Source organism: Salarias fasciatus, chromosome 2 (assembly GCF_902148845.1).
Source record: "Salarias fasciatus chromosome 2, fSalaFa1.1, whole genome shotgun sequence".
NCBI classification, from domain to species: Eukaryota; Metazoa; Chordata; class Actinopteri; order Blenniiformes; family Blenniidae; genus Salarias; species Salarias fasciatus.
The window spans coordinates 12,689,671-12,704,956 of NC_043746.1; the positions used below are offsets into that span (position 1 = coordinate 12,689,671).

General features: G+C 42.4%; 2 protein-coding genes across 6 annotated transcripts; one reads left to right on the top strand and one right to left on the bottom strand.

Annotated features, from left to right (window-relative positions):
* Positions 1-2,172: 2,172 nt before the first annotated feature.
* LOC115401244 (uncharacterized) lies at positions 2,173-8,169 on the bottom strand. 3 transcript variants are annotated; one of them, XM_030109483.1, is made up of 10 exons: positions 7,924-8,169; positions 5,581-5,729; positions 5,351-5,480; positions 4,975-5,247; positions 4,593-4,877; positions 4,356-4,507; positions 4,103-4,264; positions 3,853-3,888; positions 3,640-3,684; positions 2,173-3,490 (listed from the first exon to the last, which is right to left on the bottom strand). In XM_030109483.1, the coding sequence occupies exons 1-10, from the start codon at positions 7,961-7,963 to the stop codon at positions 3,311-3,313; spliced, it is 1,452 nt and encodes a 483-aa protein (XP_029965343.1). In that variant the 5' UTR covers positions 7,964-8,169; the 3' UTR covers positions 2,173-3,310. The 3 variants fall into 3 exon arrangements, with proteins under 3 accessions (XP_029965343.1, XP_029965345.1, XP_029965342.1); XM_030109485.1 differs by having other exon boundaries at positions 4,163-4,267; XM_030109482.1 differs by having other exon boundaries at positions 4,103-4,267.
* A 1,436-nt stretch (positions 8,170-9,605) lies between these two features.
* Positions 9,606-14,977, top strand: LOC115403599 (uncharacterized). Of its 3 annotated transcripts, none has more exons than XM_030112564.1 (11): positions 9,606-9,698; positions 10,070-10,127; positions 10,846-10,860; positions 10,953-11,083; positions 11,264-11,399; positions 11,840-12,124; positions 12,315-12,653; positions 12,745-12,929; positions 13,646-13,759; positions 13,846-13,944; positions 14,027-14,977. In XM_030112564.1, the coding sequence occupies exons 1-11, from the start codon at positions 9,681-9,683 to the stop codon at positions 14,243-14,245; spliced, it is 1,599 nt and encodes a 532-aa protein (XP_029968424.1). In that variant the 5' UTR covers positions 9,606-9,680; the 3' UTR covers positions 14,246-14,977. The 3 variants fall into 3 exon arrangements, with proteins under 3 accessions (XP_029968424.1, XP_029968432.1, XP_029968439.1); XM_030112572.1 differs by having other exon boundaries at positions 14,030-14,977; XM_030112579.1 differs by lacking the exon at positions 9,606-9,698 and adding an exon at positions 9,813-9,878.
* The last annotated feature ends 309 nt before the right edge of the window (positions 14,978-15,286 follow it).

The window sequence follows — 15,286 nt, forward strand, 5'->3', positions numbered from 1 at the left end:
TGTACGTGTTCCCTCCGACCCACCTCTTGACCCTGCTGCTGTGCAGGCTGAGGTTATATAACCTCTACATGATTGTGGTAGCTCCCGTTACACCGAGCGCTTGGTGGTTCCCAGACTTGGTCTAGTTGGCGATCAGGGATCGGTGGCCAATTCCCGACGGACCCAACGTGCTGCTGCAGGCAGGGGGCGCACTCCGATCCCGCCCCTTTCTGGGCGGGAGACTCCTGGCTTGGAAGCTGAGCGGGTGAGACTAGTGGAACTAGATCTCCCTCCAGCAGTGATTTCCACCATCAAGAGTGTCAGGGCCCCCTCTACTGTGAAGGCCTACAGGTCTCGGTGGCAGCTCTTCACGGCGTGGTGCTCGGAGGGGGGCTTGGGCACCCATCCTGCATGGTGTTCAGCCAGGATGGGGGACTTGTGCATCTCCGGCTTAACCCGGCTTTTCATCTTAAAGTGATCACGTCGGACTTCCGGTCTCGAGTGATCCGGGTCAGGACGCTTAGCTCCTTGCCTGGCTCGTCTGGGGACGATCCTCGGCAGCGGTTGCGGTTGTGCCCGGTCAGGGCTCTGCGTCTTTATGTCCAGCGTACAGCTGGCTTTCGCACCACGGACCAGCTGTTTGTGAGGTTTGGAGCTCGGGGGCGTGGAGTCCCACTGACCTCTCAGCATCTCGCCCACTGGGTGGGGAGCACTATTGCAGATGCTTATGAGGCACAGAATTTTCCGCCGCCGGCAGAGATTCATGCTCATTCCACACGTCGTGTGGCTGCCTCTGCGGCCCTGTGCAGGGGTGTCACGGTGGGTGACATCTGCCAGGCTGCCTCCTGGGCCTCTGCGTCCATGTTTGTGCGCTCATACTTGTTGGATATGTGCACGGACTCTCTGGCCATGTTGGTTTATAGCGAGAATAGGAGTTTGGTCGCTTAACCATTTTGGCCCTTCTGGCCTGCCCGCCGCGCCCCGGTTGGGCTCGCGAGCCAGGGCTTTCCCGCCTGCCGCCTGGCTTTGCCGCGGCTTGCGGATGTTTTGTCTGAGACGGTGCTTAGTGGCAACAGGAGTTCTGACGCTTGTCGTTTTTAGTTCCTGCCCAGCTGCCGCTCCGGCTGCCGCTTCCCGTGTGCGGGTCGTGGACTGGGGTTCCCCGCCTACCCTTGCCCCGGCCGGCGTGTGTGTATGCCGCTGTGGCGATGCTTGTTCACGACTGGGTGGCGCTGTGGTGCTTATGCCCGCCTCGTTCTTTGGGAGTTCTACGATCGTTCTGGACGTACGGTTTGTTTACTTCCATCTTATGCACCAATCCCGTAAGCAGGCCAGCTGGGAGTACATTGATCGACCTACGGCCTTCGCCTTGGTGAGCACCACTAGCGAAGCCCGTAGACGGGCTTAACACTTACGAAGTAGAATTAGTAGTTACTGGATGTAACTCCAGTTCTACGAGTAAGTGCGTGTCCGCCTACCTGCTGGCCCAGCTGTCTGCTTCCCTTTTTTGCTTACGTCAGAAGAAGGGATTGTAGATGCTTCGCCTTCGGTAATATAGCCTTGGCGAGGGGCGTGGTGCTGCACCATCAAGAGGTGGGGATTGGTGCGTCGAGCTTTGAAAGTCTCAGTGGATTGGCTAGAGAGAGGGGAGTGTCACTAGCAAAGCCCATAGGCGAACTGGAGTTACATCCAGTAACGACTAATTACACTCCATAAGAGATGCTGCAGTCAAATGAAATGATGACCTCCAAAAAAACACCTGAAAACAGTCACATATTTCAAAATTTACATTGTCATGTAGTACAGTGGCCTCGACCTCCTCTGCATTTTAAAAGGGATCGAGGAACTTCAAGGGTCAGCTGACTTCAGGGCTCTGGAAGGCTGATGGACCTTCACAAGGTCAGATAAATAATCTGGGGCCCTCGGTGACTTAAAGACAAATTTAAAAAAACAAACAACCAAAAAGGCTTCACACTAGAAAAGTGTAAAGATTGAGAAAGTGATCTTGTGTTTCTGGAGCTTGACTGATACAAAGGATGAAAACCTTGTATGATATTTGACCGGTTAGTTTTAACTGGATGGTAATTTCATCAGCTTAACAACTCAAATAATACTGCAGAGTGATCAAATTATTTCTTTGGGATCAAAAAGCAAAATCACACAAAGACGATGACACAGAACTTTTATTTCCCAACCGTGAAGCAATCATGCCTTTGAAGCTAATATATACCATACAATGCAGTTCAGTGACAGTGTCAATCCTTCAACACTTCCACAGTGTCAGCTAACCACAACACACTGGGAATTCTTCTAATGGACCATGTGAAAATTATTAGTTACACTCCATAAGAGATGTTGTAGTCAAATGAAATGATGACCACCACAAAAACAGCTGAAAACAGCCACATAATTCAAATTTTACATTGTCATGTAGTACAGTGGCCCAGTGGTATAATGTTTACCATGATATATTCACCTTCACAAGTTTCTTAAAGTCCCATTATGTGGAGCGTATTGTTCTGATATATATAAAAAAGCAAACAAAAAACAAGTCAAACATAATTTTCAATATAATGAGATGTAGTGCCCGTAATTCAACATAATTTAAAACAGACTGAAACATTTTGAAAAAGCCTCCTATCCTCCAAAAAATACATTATGTATTTCATGTGTCAGAAGCTGAAGGCACATAGGAAATGAAAAGACAACCTCATAAACGAGGTTACACCAGTAAGAAAAGCTTATCCGTCCATTCCTTGGTATCAGTGACTAAAAAGCAAAAGGCAAAGTGAACAGTAATGTGTTCCATATTTATACAGCTTCATAAAGGATGACTTCTTTTTTTGCACCCTGATTATTAGAGTTTACTGTAAAAACTGAGGTATTTCAGAAATAAGAAATTGGTTGAGATGTATAGCTTCTTACCTGAGAAAAGGCTATAAAATATTAATAAATAGCAGTATAATCTTTCATAAAAAAAACTATTACAGTAAGAACTAGCAGGCACAGTGATTGATATACTGAGGTTTCTTAACTCAGCTCTTCATCTCAGCTGCAACTTAATCTATCACATCAGAATAATAAAAAAAAAACCTAAACCGTTAATTGTGAATGGTTATGTAACAGCATAATCCTGACATATCAGTATATCGATATTAGTAACCTGATTAGTAACCTGATTATTTGTGGGTATAGTTGTGATTATACGATCTTTAAAGCTCTACACTCCCCCATCTGCTCTATCCATCACATTGGCTTTACAGATTTGTCAAAACATTCTTAGACCCAGTTCATTCAGTCTTTTAACTCATTTGGATAGTTGACCTGCTCTCTAGCGAAAGTTTAATTTGTCAGAGGTGTAAACGTCAGCGAGAGTTGAGTCTGAGCTGAGGGGGGATGCAGAGGAATACTCCACTCCTTTCAGCTTGAACACTGGCTCACAGTCTGAGGAGAGCGAGTCTGAGTTGACTGGAGGAACCAGAGTGGATTTCCATCCTCCTGAGGGTGTGACCTGAACAAGCAGTAAATAAATAAGCTTGATTTAGAACAGGATAGAAAAGAAATATTTCATTCAACCCAGAGGAGAATTTATCTGCCACAACTCATTAGAGATTGTAGTCTGTACTCTGTTAAGGGAATGGGGGCATTCTGTGTTCATACCTCAGGCTGAGTAGCAGTCACAATGACATTCGCTGGCTGATACACCTGCAAAGTAGAGTAAAAGCGTTTACGCAGTGAAGAGACTCAGGGAGCTATTTTGCATGACGGCAATGTGACGTGGAAACGCAGCTCCCACAAGGCTTTGGAAAAATGAAAACAGAATGGGAAAAGGCATGTGTGTTGTGTCAACATCAGAGCAGTCTGTGTTTATACCTGAGGATGAGTGGGGACGATAACCGGCTCAGACACCTGTAAGACAGAGAAAATTCAGTCCGTCCAGCAGGTCAACTCGTAACAGAAAGTAAGAAACCATAGCATGCACTTGAAATGGTTGAATTAATATATGCAATCTAGATCTCATTTTAAATCAAATTCACTGCAGAACTCTTTGGCTTCAACTATTTCGAATTAATCTCTGACATTTAACCTTTATAAAAACTTATACTCTGATTCGACTTCATACCGCCACTGTCCTTCCCAAGACATTCACATTACAGCATTGAAACGTCGGAGCCACACTCACTGGGGGACCAGAGGAAGTCACTCTTGGCGATTTAGGAACTTTCACATGATGATAAGAGAGAGTATAAGACGGTGGAGCTGGGCGTGCAGCTTGATCACCGCCCTGCTATCAAAAAAAGAGACGACACATAATAGAAAAATAGAACCTTATGTCAGAAAATCTCATCTGAAAGCAAATTTGAGGAAATACTTACATGATGATCCACTTCAGGAGGAGCTGGAGTCTCAGGAGCAGAGTGATATTTTTTATAGTGCTTCTTTGCGCAACAGCGACAGCAATAGAGCATGATCGTGGCAGGGATGAGCAGACCAACGGAAACAAAAGATATAGTCTCAATGATAGAACCTGGAATAAAAATGGATTATTTGAAGAGTGAGGGTGATATGATAACTGTTCAGCCATTTGCAGGAGAACAAACACTGCTGCTCACCATCGTTCACCGTCAGATGCACGACCATGATCAGGTTGCCGTCGGAGTCCTTAAAGCGGAACGTGCCGGTGTCTTTGCCTTCCGCGCGAAAAACTTCAATGCCGTTAGTCACCGCCTGGATTTTGTCGTTGAACCAGTAATCATGCTGAAGACGACCGTCGGTCATCACTGATGCAGGTTCATCCTGTCCTTCAGGTGTAAAGGTCATAGTCTTCATTCGAACCAGCCAAGGATACACGATTTCAAGGTGATCGTCCTCATAAACTGTTAACTCTGCGATACGTTCTGTGGATAAAGAGCATTTTGAAAGTTTAAAACAATTTCAGATGTTGTCGAGCAATCTAAAATCTGTCACCTGACTCTTATGAACTCTCAACGTCACCTTTTACATTCAGAAGTATCCGAGACACAAGGTTGTTGTTTTTCTCCCTGAAGTTATAGTAGCCGTCGTCTTTCTGAGTGAGATAGGGGAGATTCCAGAGGTTGTCTTTGATCGCTCCACGGCTGCCAGCATACATCTCACGGTTTTTGCGATTCCACAGGATACTTGAGTTTTTCAGATTGTGAAGACGAGTGAACTCCACGAAGTCAACTTCTGGCCGAACTCGGTATTGAAATGAATCCCAATATTCCATGGTGATCTCTTGGGCACAATCTGAAAACGCGTCGGATGGATGATGGATAGATAGGTCTAGTAAGGTATCAGTTTTGATTAGCCAATGTCAAAACATGATTCAATTACAAGATAATTTGCTCACCCACGACCTTAAGGTCGATAATCTTGAGTTCATTCCCCAAAAGTGAGACGGAAAAATATCCCTCGTCCTCTTCTCTCACATCTTGAAGAATTACTCCATGAATACTAACACTGAGGCGTGGGTGCTGTGACTACAAGAAGAACAAAGTGGACAGTCTTAAATCTCAGTAATAATGCAATACTTTTATGTTTTCAGTAGGTGGCTGGACACAGCTCAGAGATGCCGCTCACCTTTCCTTCATCCATCAGAGTCTTCATGGGTCCTCCCCTATGAGGGCTGAAGTAAAGCGGCCCTTTGTACAGAGGAGGTGTGTACCGTAATGAAAACCTTAGGTCTCTTCCATAACAAATCTCGTAATGGCGTTGACCAACACATAAACCTGTAAGGGAAAGATTCAAAGTGAGCAAATATAGACAGAAATATGAAAAGACTTCAAAAATATATAAAGCCTTGAGAAAAGGTGCTGCATGCAGTGGCAAATTAAGCCTGGTGACACCTTAAGTTTTCCCAACATGTTCTGGATGAAAATAAATGAAAAATACAGTATTTCATCAGTGCGTGTGAAGCCCAACCAAAATGTTGAAGGACTTTGAACATCGCTCACTTTCAATGGAAAAAAAGAAATTCAACATAATGCAAACTGTAATTTTTAGTCAATAAAATGAAGTGAGCAAAGAGATATGTAGTTATACACAGTAAAATGAAGCAATATGAATTCAGTGTATGAATAATAATGATACTGGTGAAGAGTGAGGTGGATCGACTGAGCTGGCTCAGAGAATGTTTAATAGGTTAGTGACGAAAATACATTTGAAAAGTTTTACTTTTTGATTTGTTTTAATTAAAATCATTTTTATCAGGACAGCATGGAAGCATATTGCATGCACTGAAGAAAAAAAAACTGCTTATCTCGTAATTACGAGATCCTGATCACGTATTCTTATTATTGTTCCAGTTTTCAAGTTGTTTCACTACAGATTTTTTTTTGTCATAATTACATGCTTAATCTGTCCCCGATACATATATTGTTGACCTGGCAGTGGAGCAACTTCAAGAAAGAAATGAGTCACGATCATGATGAGTAACCATCAAGGAAAGTTGCAGTCCACAAAAAGTACGGCGACCCAGCTCTCCCTCTCTCTCCTTTGCCCACAGGTGAAAAGATGATTACACTATAACATCCATCCATGTGACGCGCTACAGCCATACTCAGTATGATTACACCTTAAATTACATCATAAAAAAATAACTAACGATGCCAGAAATATGGAAAAAAAACAACAAACCCTCACAGTAAAATACACCTCACAGAACATTCATGGCTCCTACAGGCAGATTTCTCAAAGAAAATCTAATTGTTTTCATCAAACTCCACCAGATTCTTATTTTGCATGTCCTTGTGCATTTCTTCTTTTTTTCCAGGTGGTTGGACTGTAGCATTTGTTTCGTGCTTAATCCATACACAATAGATATAAAACCATCCATCCACCTACTTTCAATATCACAACTCTGAACAGAATAAGTGAGATGAAAGCCAGATGGATGGTTACACACGTTATAATAACAGCTCACACAAGGCAGAAGCATGAGGTCTTTCATTGTCTTTCATAAGCCAAACATCAAAATCCATTAGACAGTTCCGATCAAGACCCGGTTGCTCCAGAGTCACAGATTGTCACACTGGTAAATCAATTAACTAAGTAGATGAGGGTGAGCCGTGTGGGCAACCAGATGACCGATTGATGATTGGTGCAGAGAACACACACACACACACACACACACACACACACACACACACACACACACACACACACACACACACACAGGGGAAAATACAATTTTCCCTGCAACAGGAGGTGTGTATTGAACCTGTCCTCATCTCAAACAGCCCCTGAGTGGATGTCACCACACACTGTCCTGAATCAATGTGATGTTCTGAGTGAACGAATAAGTTTTCTGAAAACTATTTTATTTCACATTTTTAATGCAATTTTTAATGTCTGCCTGGAATTCAAAATATGTTTTGCGGACGGGTTAAATATTTATCCAAGAAAAAATATTACAGTGAAACAACTTGAAAATTACAACTGAGGAACCTGTAAGAGGAATCAGAAATAAATGAAGAAGAAATTAATGACAGTTGTGCGTATTTAGACAACGAATATAAGCAGCTGGGTTGCACTTGAATGCACCATGAAGTCCAGTCGGCTTCGCTGTAGTCTTCCTCCTGAACAGTCCTGCAGGACCTGAGATGCCTGAACAGATTTACCCGCTGATATTAATATCATCCTCATTTTTAAGAAACAACAGTATTTCCCAGTGTCACAAATAAAGAAGGTAGTAATAGCAGAATAACTACGATACGGAAGTGTAATTAAAACATAAGGTGTTTTTTTTCCTTCCCTAGTGAATGTAAGGATAGGATCCGGAAAGGTTCTGGATGGATACTCTGTATATGAGCTATTTGTAAAATTAACATAATTAAAAAAAAATAAATAAATAATAATAATGGTTGAAGCGCGCTCGGGTGGAATACCTAATGTTACATCTTTGCACAAATAATATCAACTCACCAAAGAAGACACTGGAAAATGTCAGCAACGCAAGCCACATATCCTGCAGACAGAAGGCGAACAGGAAACAGGAGGGATGATGAGAGGACGGTCTACTCCAGAGAGGCTTCAGCTGGCGCAACAGTCAGGCGTCACACACTTTTCCCTCAAAGCGAAGGATGCTTGAAGACAGCCTTTAAATACAGAAAATGCTGAACACTCGCTGTTAATTATCAACGTCCTTGAAGGAGACAGTGGAGTTTATGAGCGGCTGCTTCTGGGTGGAGACAACGTGAAAGGGGCGGGGCTTCAAAATCCTGCGCAACAACTGCGCAAACTGGACACCATAGACTGGACACGTTCCCAATGTGAGCAAAGTTATGATGTCTGTGAGCTTGGAGAGATCTAAAATCTAAACTCCTTTATATCAGACAGTTGGAAGATATACAGTATATTTGTTAATTCCTATATGTTTATAAGCGCAAGATGGATAAATAAACAATACTGTTCTGAAACCGGAAGGTTCCTGGATTTTTTTTAAATGACATTGTTCCCAACTTCGGTTCAAAACATACAATTTGTTTTATTTATTTTTCTAAAGGTTTTTTTTTTAAATGATTTCCCTCAGGAATTAATGAAATATTTCTATTCTATTCTATTCTATTCTATTCTATTCTATTCTATTCTATTAATATTTCACCTTGGGGGGCACCAAATACAATAATGCACAAATATATATATATATATATATATATATATATATATATATATATATATATATATATATATATATATATATATATATATATATATATATATATATGTATTTGTACAGAGACTCGCACAAACACAAAATATTTATTCTGGAAATGTCCTATGTTTGCACTCCACTGTCCCAGGGTATTCAACAAAGAAGAAATCACTCTCTGTCGCACTTGATCTCGGTCATTTCTGTGTTTGACAAACATTAGACTGTATGAGACAATTGTATTTGGTGTAGAACAATTCTACATGCAGTCTCAATCTAGATTTTGCAAAAACTTTGTGCAGCTATCATCACTTTGCTGTACATGAGGCAGCTTCTCCTGATTTGATCACCACTGACAATCTTGTAAAATTTTCATGTCGACACTTTTGTCCACCCTTAACAAAGAAGTCTGGACGAAGGTCCAAACCTCCAGGGTCTTATTTTTTATAGTAATATTCATCACACATTGATTTCTATTTCAATTAATGTGAGCTTTTCAATTTAACAAGCCAATAGTAAAACCTGGGTTTAGTGTAACTGGAAAATTCACTCTGTTGCTTCATGTCCTCTTATTATAGAACGAATTTAACGATTTCCAAGTTCACATTTCTTTTATTGGCTATCTCATAATTTATTCTAATATATTACACATTTTTAGGCATTATTTCTGTGCGAAGTTTTAACCAGTAGGAGGGGGTTTGCATTCATTTGAAAAGTGATTTCAGCTAAAGGAAAATTATCAGCTCAACAATTATCATAGGCAAATTAAAAATACTTATTAAATATTCAGTAAAAGCCCTATTTCATGAACAAATGTTGGCGCACGCTGAAAGCGCGCTCTCCACTTGAGCTAGAAGCGTATTTGTGCATTGAGGCGCTGAGACGCGCTTTTCGTATCCGCTGCTGAGAATAGAACCAGCGTCGCCATAACACAGGAGGACTCAGTGCGCATGCGCGCTATGCAGAGGACGTTTATATCCTCTTATCCCCATCCACATAAACAATCATAAATATCCTCCGCTGGAGTCAAATGTCCCTCATCCTGCAGGTGGGTTCGCGCTGGAATTTTCACAATCTGGGGGATTTTGTGTGTGTGTTAATGTGGGCTTCCAGATGGCGGCGCGCGGCCCATGTGTGCTCCTTGAGGTTACCGAGAGGCGGGGAAACATGTTGGACACCTGAGCGGACGTGACTTGATGGGCATCATGAGTGTCAGTGGCGATGCTTTGTGGAAGACGTGGGAGCAGGGAGCCGTGCGGGTTTTTGTCTCCGCAGACATGATCCGGGCTGTCCGTGAGCTCCCCCTCGTGTAGGCTGCTGATTGACGAGCCGGGTCGCAAACGGCTGCTTGTTTTCACCGGAGGCTGGAGATGAATAACAATTATGTTTACAGATGGAACTATCTGCTCCGTTTTGCAGGAGAAAATGTCCTCCCGTGTCCTCCTCGCCGCTCTGCTTATCTCTCCTCTCGTTCTGGGTAAGTTTTCAAAGGAAGGTTTGGTGTTAAGTTTTAATTATTCTCCCTCAAGTTTCTCTTGTACTTAAATGCATTTCCTCTTCTTTGTTAACAAAGACAGCTCCACAGACAGATTACCCAGTGAAATTGTTTTAACCAGCTATGAAGAAATATCTATTTCTGTATTTATTAGTTTAAAATACAAAGCAGTTGTTTATGAATTGATTAACTTGTAGCTTTTCTCCTGGACACTGGACATACTGTTTCATTAGGGATCAATACAGCACTCTCACTTTACAGTTGAAATATACCTGGTTTGATTTTCAAGCTTGTTGTGCACTCCTGGGTTTTCTTGAGATACTTTTGGGTTTTTTTTCTCCCCAAATTCCAATAATATGTGGTTAATAGTTGTCTTTAAACTGTCCATGTTTGTGAATTCTAGCTGTTTGCTTTGATGGGTGAATTAAGCATGATGAAACACAATGATTGTTGCCCTTAATAATGTACTCAACAAATAATATGCCAGTTAAGATATTAGTGCCACCTGTATGTAATGATTGTGACTTATTTTCACTTGATCCATCGTCTACACTACTTTGCGCTGATCCCAGCTGAGTTTACATCTTAGTGCAAACCATAACACCTCTGTACTACGCCTATAACAAAATTCCTTCTGAGCACTTGTCGAAGCTGCATTCTGCTGGTGATAACTGGTCATCTATTTATGTTCTTCTCCTAGGTTGGGATTTGCTGGGTGAGTAAAGAGCTACTTTTAAACACTCATTAATCATCTGCATGGCATTATATCTCAAGAGGTTTTTCTGAGTTGGTGTTTTGCTCCTGCAGGAGAAAGAGAGAAAGTCCAGACAGTTTGTGTCGGGAAGGAATTCCGTCTTCCAGTGGACTCAACATCTCGAATTGTGACTTTTTCACCCCATCCTGATGGACCGAGACACGTCCTCCTGGAAAAAACTACTGTAAGTGGGAGTCTGTGACCCCGTTTTATTTTCATTTTTAATTTGTTTTTTGAAAGAGTTAACACTTGTCTCCCGAAGTTGTCAAAAAATAAAAGTAATCTTTAGGTGGGCAGAGAGCTGCAGAGGTGTTTTGGTGAGTACAAACTGTACAACGTGAGACTGTTTACTTTTCTCTTGCAGGTGAAGGACCCCCGCTTTGAGTGGACTCGAGATAAGACGCTGGTCCTGAGAGAAGTAACTCACAGTGATCAGGGTCTCTACGCCAACAAGCTGTCCATTGGGTTCACTTACGAGACGGTTCACTTGATTGTTTCAGGTACAAAGGATCTATCTGTTTCTTATAATTGATTGTGTCGAGTTGTCTTTGTCCATATACTCACTGGAACCAGAAATTGTTCCTCATCTGCTTCTCATTGGATTCAATTTCAGTATTTTAAGTCCTTTGTTTTATTTTTTTTTTTTCCAAAATCGAAAAATCAAAAACACTCATATCCATGAATTTATCAACAATAAAAATACAGAGATAGAAAATATTTTTATAAGTCCATATATTTTCAACCAAATGTACTAAATTTATTAAATAGTATATTGAACTGCTGAGTTCTAAACATCAATATATCACAACTACAGCCTGCAAAAACAATGATTAAATTATTTTTGGGGTACAGTGGCATTTTAAGAGGTCAAACTGTAACCACACAGAATTGTTTCTAACTCTTTCTTTCTCTCGTTTCTTACCCCCCCACCCTGATTCAGAATGCATTAAGCCCTACCGTAAGAACTACGGGGAGAACTTCGAGCACAGTATCCCTGCAAACGGCTCCCTGCTGGAGTTTTCCCCTCGAGGGGCTCCCCCTGAGGCCATGCCGGTCATCCTGTGGAACCGGACAGACCCCGAAACCAGCGACGCGCGCCGAGGGCGACTGCTGCGAGGGGGGAAGGTGTGGGTGGCGGAGAGAGTGACACAGGCAGACCAGGGCAATTATACAGTGAGAAACGATGAGGGGAAGGTGCTGTCCCGCAGCACCCTCACTGTCCGCGGTGAGCAGAGGCACAGCATGAGACGTTTGAGACGCTGACCGATCAATTTCTGTTACTTTTGGATCTCTGTCAGTGGTGGTAACTACATTTATCTTTCCTTTTTTCACCCGACGCCCCCTCATACACCTTCACATTTCTTTCATTCTCCCCTGCTCTCGTTTTGCTCGTGACTCTGCATACGGATATGCAGGCCACTCCTTCAATGTCACACGCTTCACCAGGGAGTCTCTAAACCTGCCCTTGTTTCTTCCTGTCCCTCATGCCCATCTCATTTTCACCCCTTCCCGATATCCCGACGAGTCCTCGCTCGGCCCTTTCGATCCCAAACCCCCGCGCGGCCCGGTGCAGCTGATCCGCGAGGGCCAGATAACTGACCATGACCTCCGCTACAGGGGCATCATCTCTCTGAGCAGGAATGGCTCCATTAACGAAGTTGTCATTACCAGACTGACCTCGAGGCACGACGGCCTCTACGAAATCAGAGACGGTAACGGCAACCTGGTGTCGTCCACCGTCCTGCAGGTCATCGGTGCGTTGCAGCATTCGTTTGCTCGCATGCTTCTCACTGAAGCTTCTGTTCCTTAAAATCCGTGACGTTGCTGCGTCTGTGTTCCATCCAGATAAAAAGGTGGGCACCTGGCGAGCGCTGCTCAAATCCATAACGGTCCCGTCCGGCATGTTTGTGTCACTGGCCGGTTTCATCCTGTTCATGAAGCGCTACCCAAGCTGCAGCCTCTCGCAGATCATCACAGGGTTAAGAACAAACCGTGCGCCACAGGCCAACCCACCCAGGGTCAACATCCAGGTGAGAAGCAAATAACCCAAACACTGCGATGTATTGTATTCATATTTTTGTTCACATCTTCTCTTAATCACATTTTTAAATGTTCATTGTGTGTGGAAATAGTTTTAAATCCTCCCAAATCATTTTAAAAGTCAGACTTCGACTGCTCCATAACATAAAAACTCACCATTATCTCACTGGATTTGCATTTTTAAAGCATCTTTATCCAGTGCATGAGTGTCCTCTTGGTTAAAAAATGCTTTTATTGAGTTGAGCTGTATCAACGCTTCTCATGTTTTGATTCAATAGCTGTATTAGAAACTCTGCTCTTCTCAGTTTATGGAGCAATAAAGCAGCTCGCCGAAACTATAGTGGTAAATCTTTGGGTACGTCTGACTCACCCTTGTGCTGAAGGAGCATTTAAAATCCACGTCACGTATTTCCACAAAAGCATCCCCGGTCTTGTTTTTGAAGCACTTAGAGAGCTCTTCAGATATTGGCAACATGACACTGCTTACATTAACAGCGAGGACAGCCGTCCCTTCAGAGGTGTTCACAGAAAATGTTGCACTCAGTGTGATAAAGGTGTATAACACGTAATGCATGTTTTTTAGGACGTGTATATTCATAAAACTATTGAAAGTAAAGTCTGTGTGATTCCTAAATTCGAGTTTTGCCTTCCTCCCTTGAATGCTGTATCACCAGTGCGTTGAGTCTGCTTGTCTTTGTTTTTGCAGGAGTACAGTCAGCCGTGTCCTCAGCCGTGTCCTCAGCCCTCCGGCTACTACAGTCATCCTCAGCAGCTTGGGACACCAAGAAAATGGACTCCGCAAGCCAGTCCTGTTCACACAGTAAGGCTCACAAACCATCCAACCATGTGAAAACAGTTAAACTGAGATGTATCAGTCGTCAAATGTGCTGCTGTTTGTGTTTCCAGGGTTATACTCCTGTTATGGTAAGGAATCCAAGAGCTGAAAATGAGGAATCGCAGAGACTAACAGCTGAAAACTCTCCAAGTCATAATCTACCTGTGGAGGTATTTCACTGCTAACCAGCAGGTTTGAATATTCAGTTTTAGCTTGTAAGTATTTTTCAAATATGTCTTTATTCTTTCCTAGCAGGACAGATCCAGTGAGGAGAACAGATTTTCCATCTCTGTGGCGGGAACTTCAGATTGCCTCCACTCATCTGACGACTGCGTCCGATTCCAGATCAAGAAGGACGGCGATGAACAAAGATGGAGCGCATCGCACGAGTTCTTTTCTGCACTGCCTTTGGACACGGACACGTCTGAATCATGCAGCGTTTACACATCAAAGAAGCTGAACTTTTTATAAATGGAGCTGTGATGGCGGAGGGAGAAACACGAGGCGCGGAGAAACTGACAGGATAGGAGAACGTCAAGCTGAATTTAAGCTGTTATGCAAAAGAAGGACCTCACTTTTGCCTTTTGCACAGTTGACATGGTTTGTTCTCAGAATCTCTTGTAATGCTTTCATGTAATTTTCTCCTGAAGCATGACTTGAGAATGAACCTTCCTGTCTCAAGTAATACCAGTACAGATGGATGATGTTTGTGAAATATCTTGCTGTTACCTACCTCCAGACCCTCAGGACCAATATGATCTGCACTGTATCTTCTGAGTGTCTATGTGTGTGTTTGTGTTTATGATATGATCTTTAGGGCTACGTGATAAATAAGGTGTTGATAACTGAAGTTTGCAACAGAGAAATTCTAAGTACTGTACAGTAATATTGAGTTAGCTAAAGTACCCTTCCTTGTTTTGACCATTCCTAACTTCAACAGCAAATAATGATGTTAAAACGTCTGTTCTGAAGTAAAATCTATTTTACAGGTGTAGTGAATTTACCTTTGAGGCAATTGTAGTAATAGTCATGTGACAAGTTAACATGTTTCGCCGGATATTGCAATAGCCTGTTGATATGTTCATGTTGTATACAAGGCACTATATTAATCACAGTATCATTTCATCTGAAGACAAGTTGAAACTACTGCTTGTGATATTTTTTCATTACTGACATGTCATGTTTCAAACAATAAACTTCATCTTTAACTCACCAATTTAAATAAGTATTCAATAAAGTACATTTTTGTGGACTGAAAAGCTGGGGGGGGGGGGGGGGGGGGGGGGGGGGTGCTCAGGAGGCCTGCAGGACAGCTAAAAGTCTTGAGTTTTTTTTGTAAGAAAAAAATACTGTTGAGGACCTCTCTGTTTGCTGTTGCATTTCAGCAAAACAAATCATTTTATTTTGTTGTGTATTTATCACTCTGGATCCGAATTTGAACTGTGTTCTTGCTAAAATATACTATATAAGTAAAGTTGCCTTGGTGACGCCTAGAATTTCTATATTTTAATC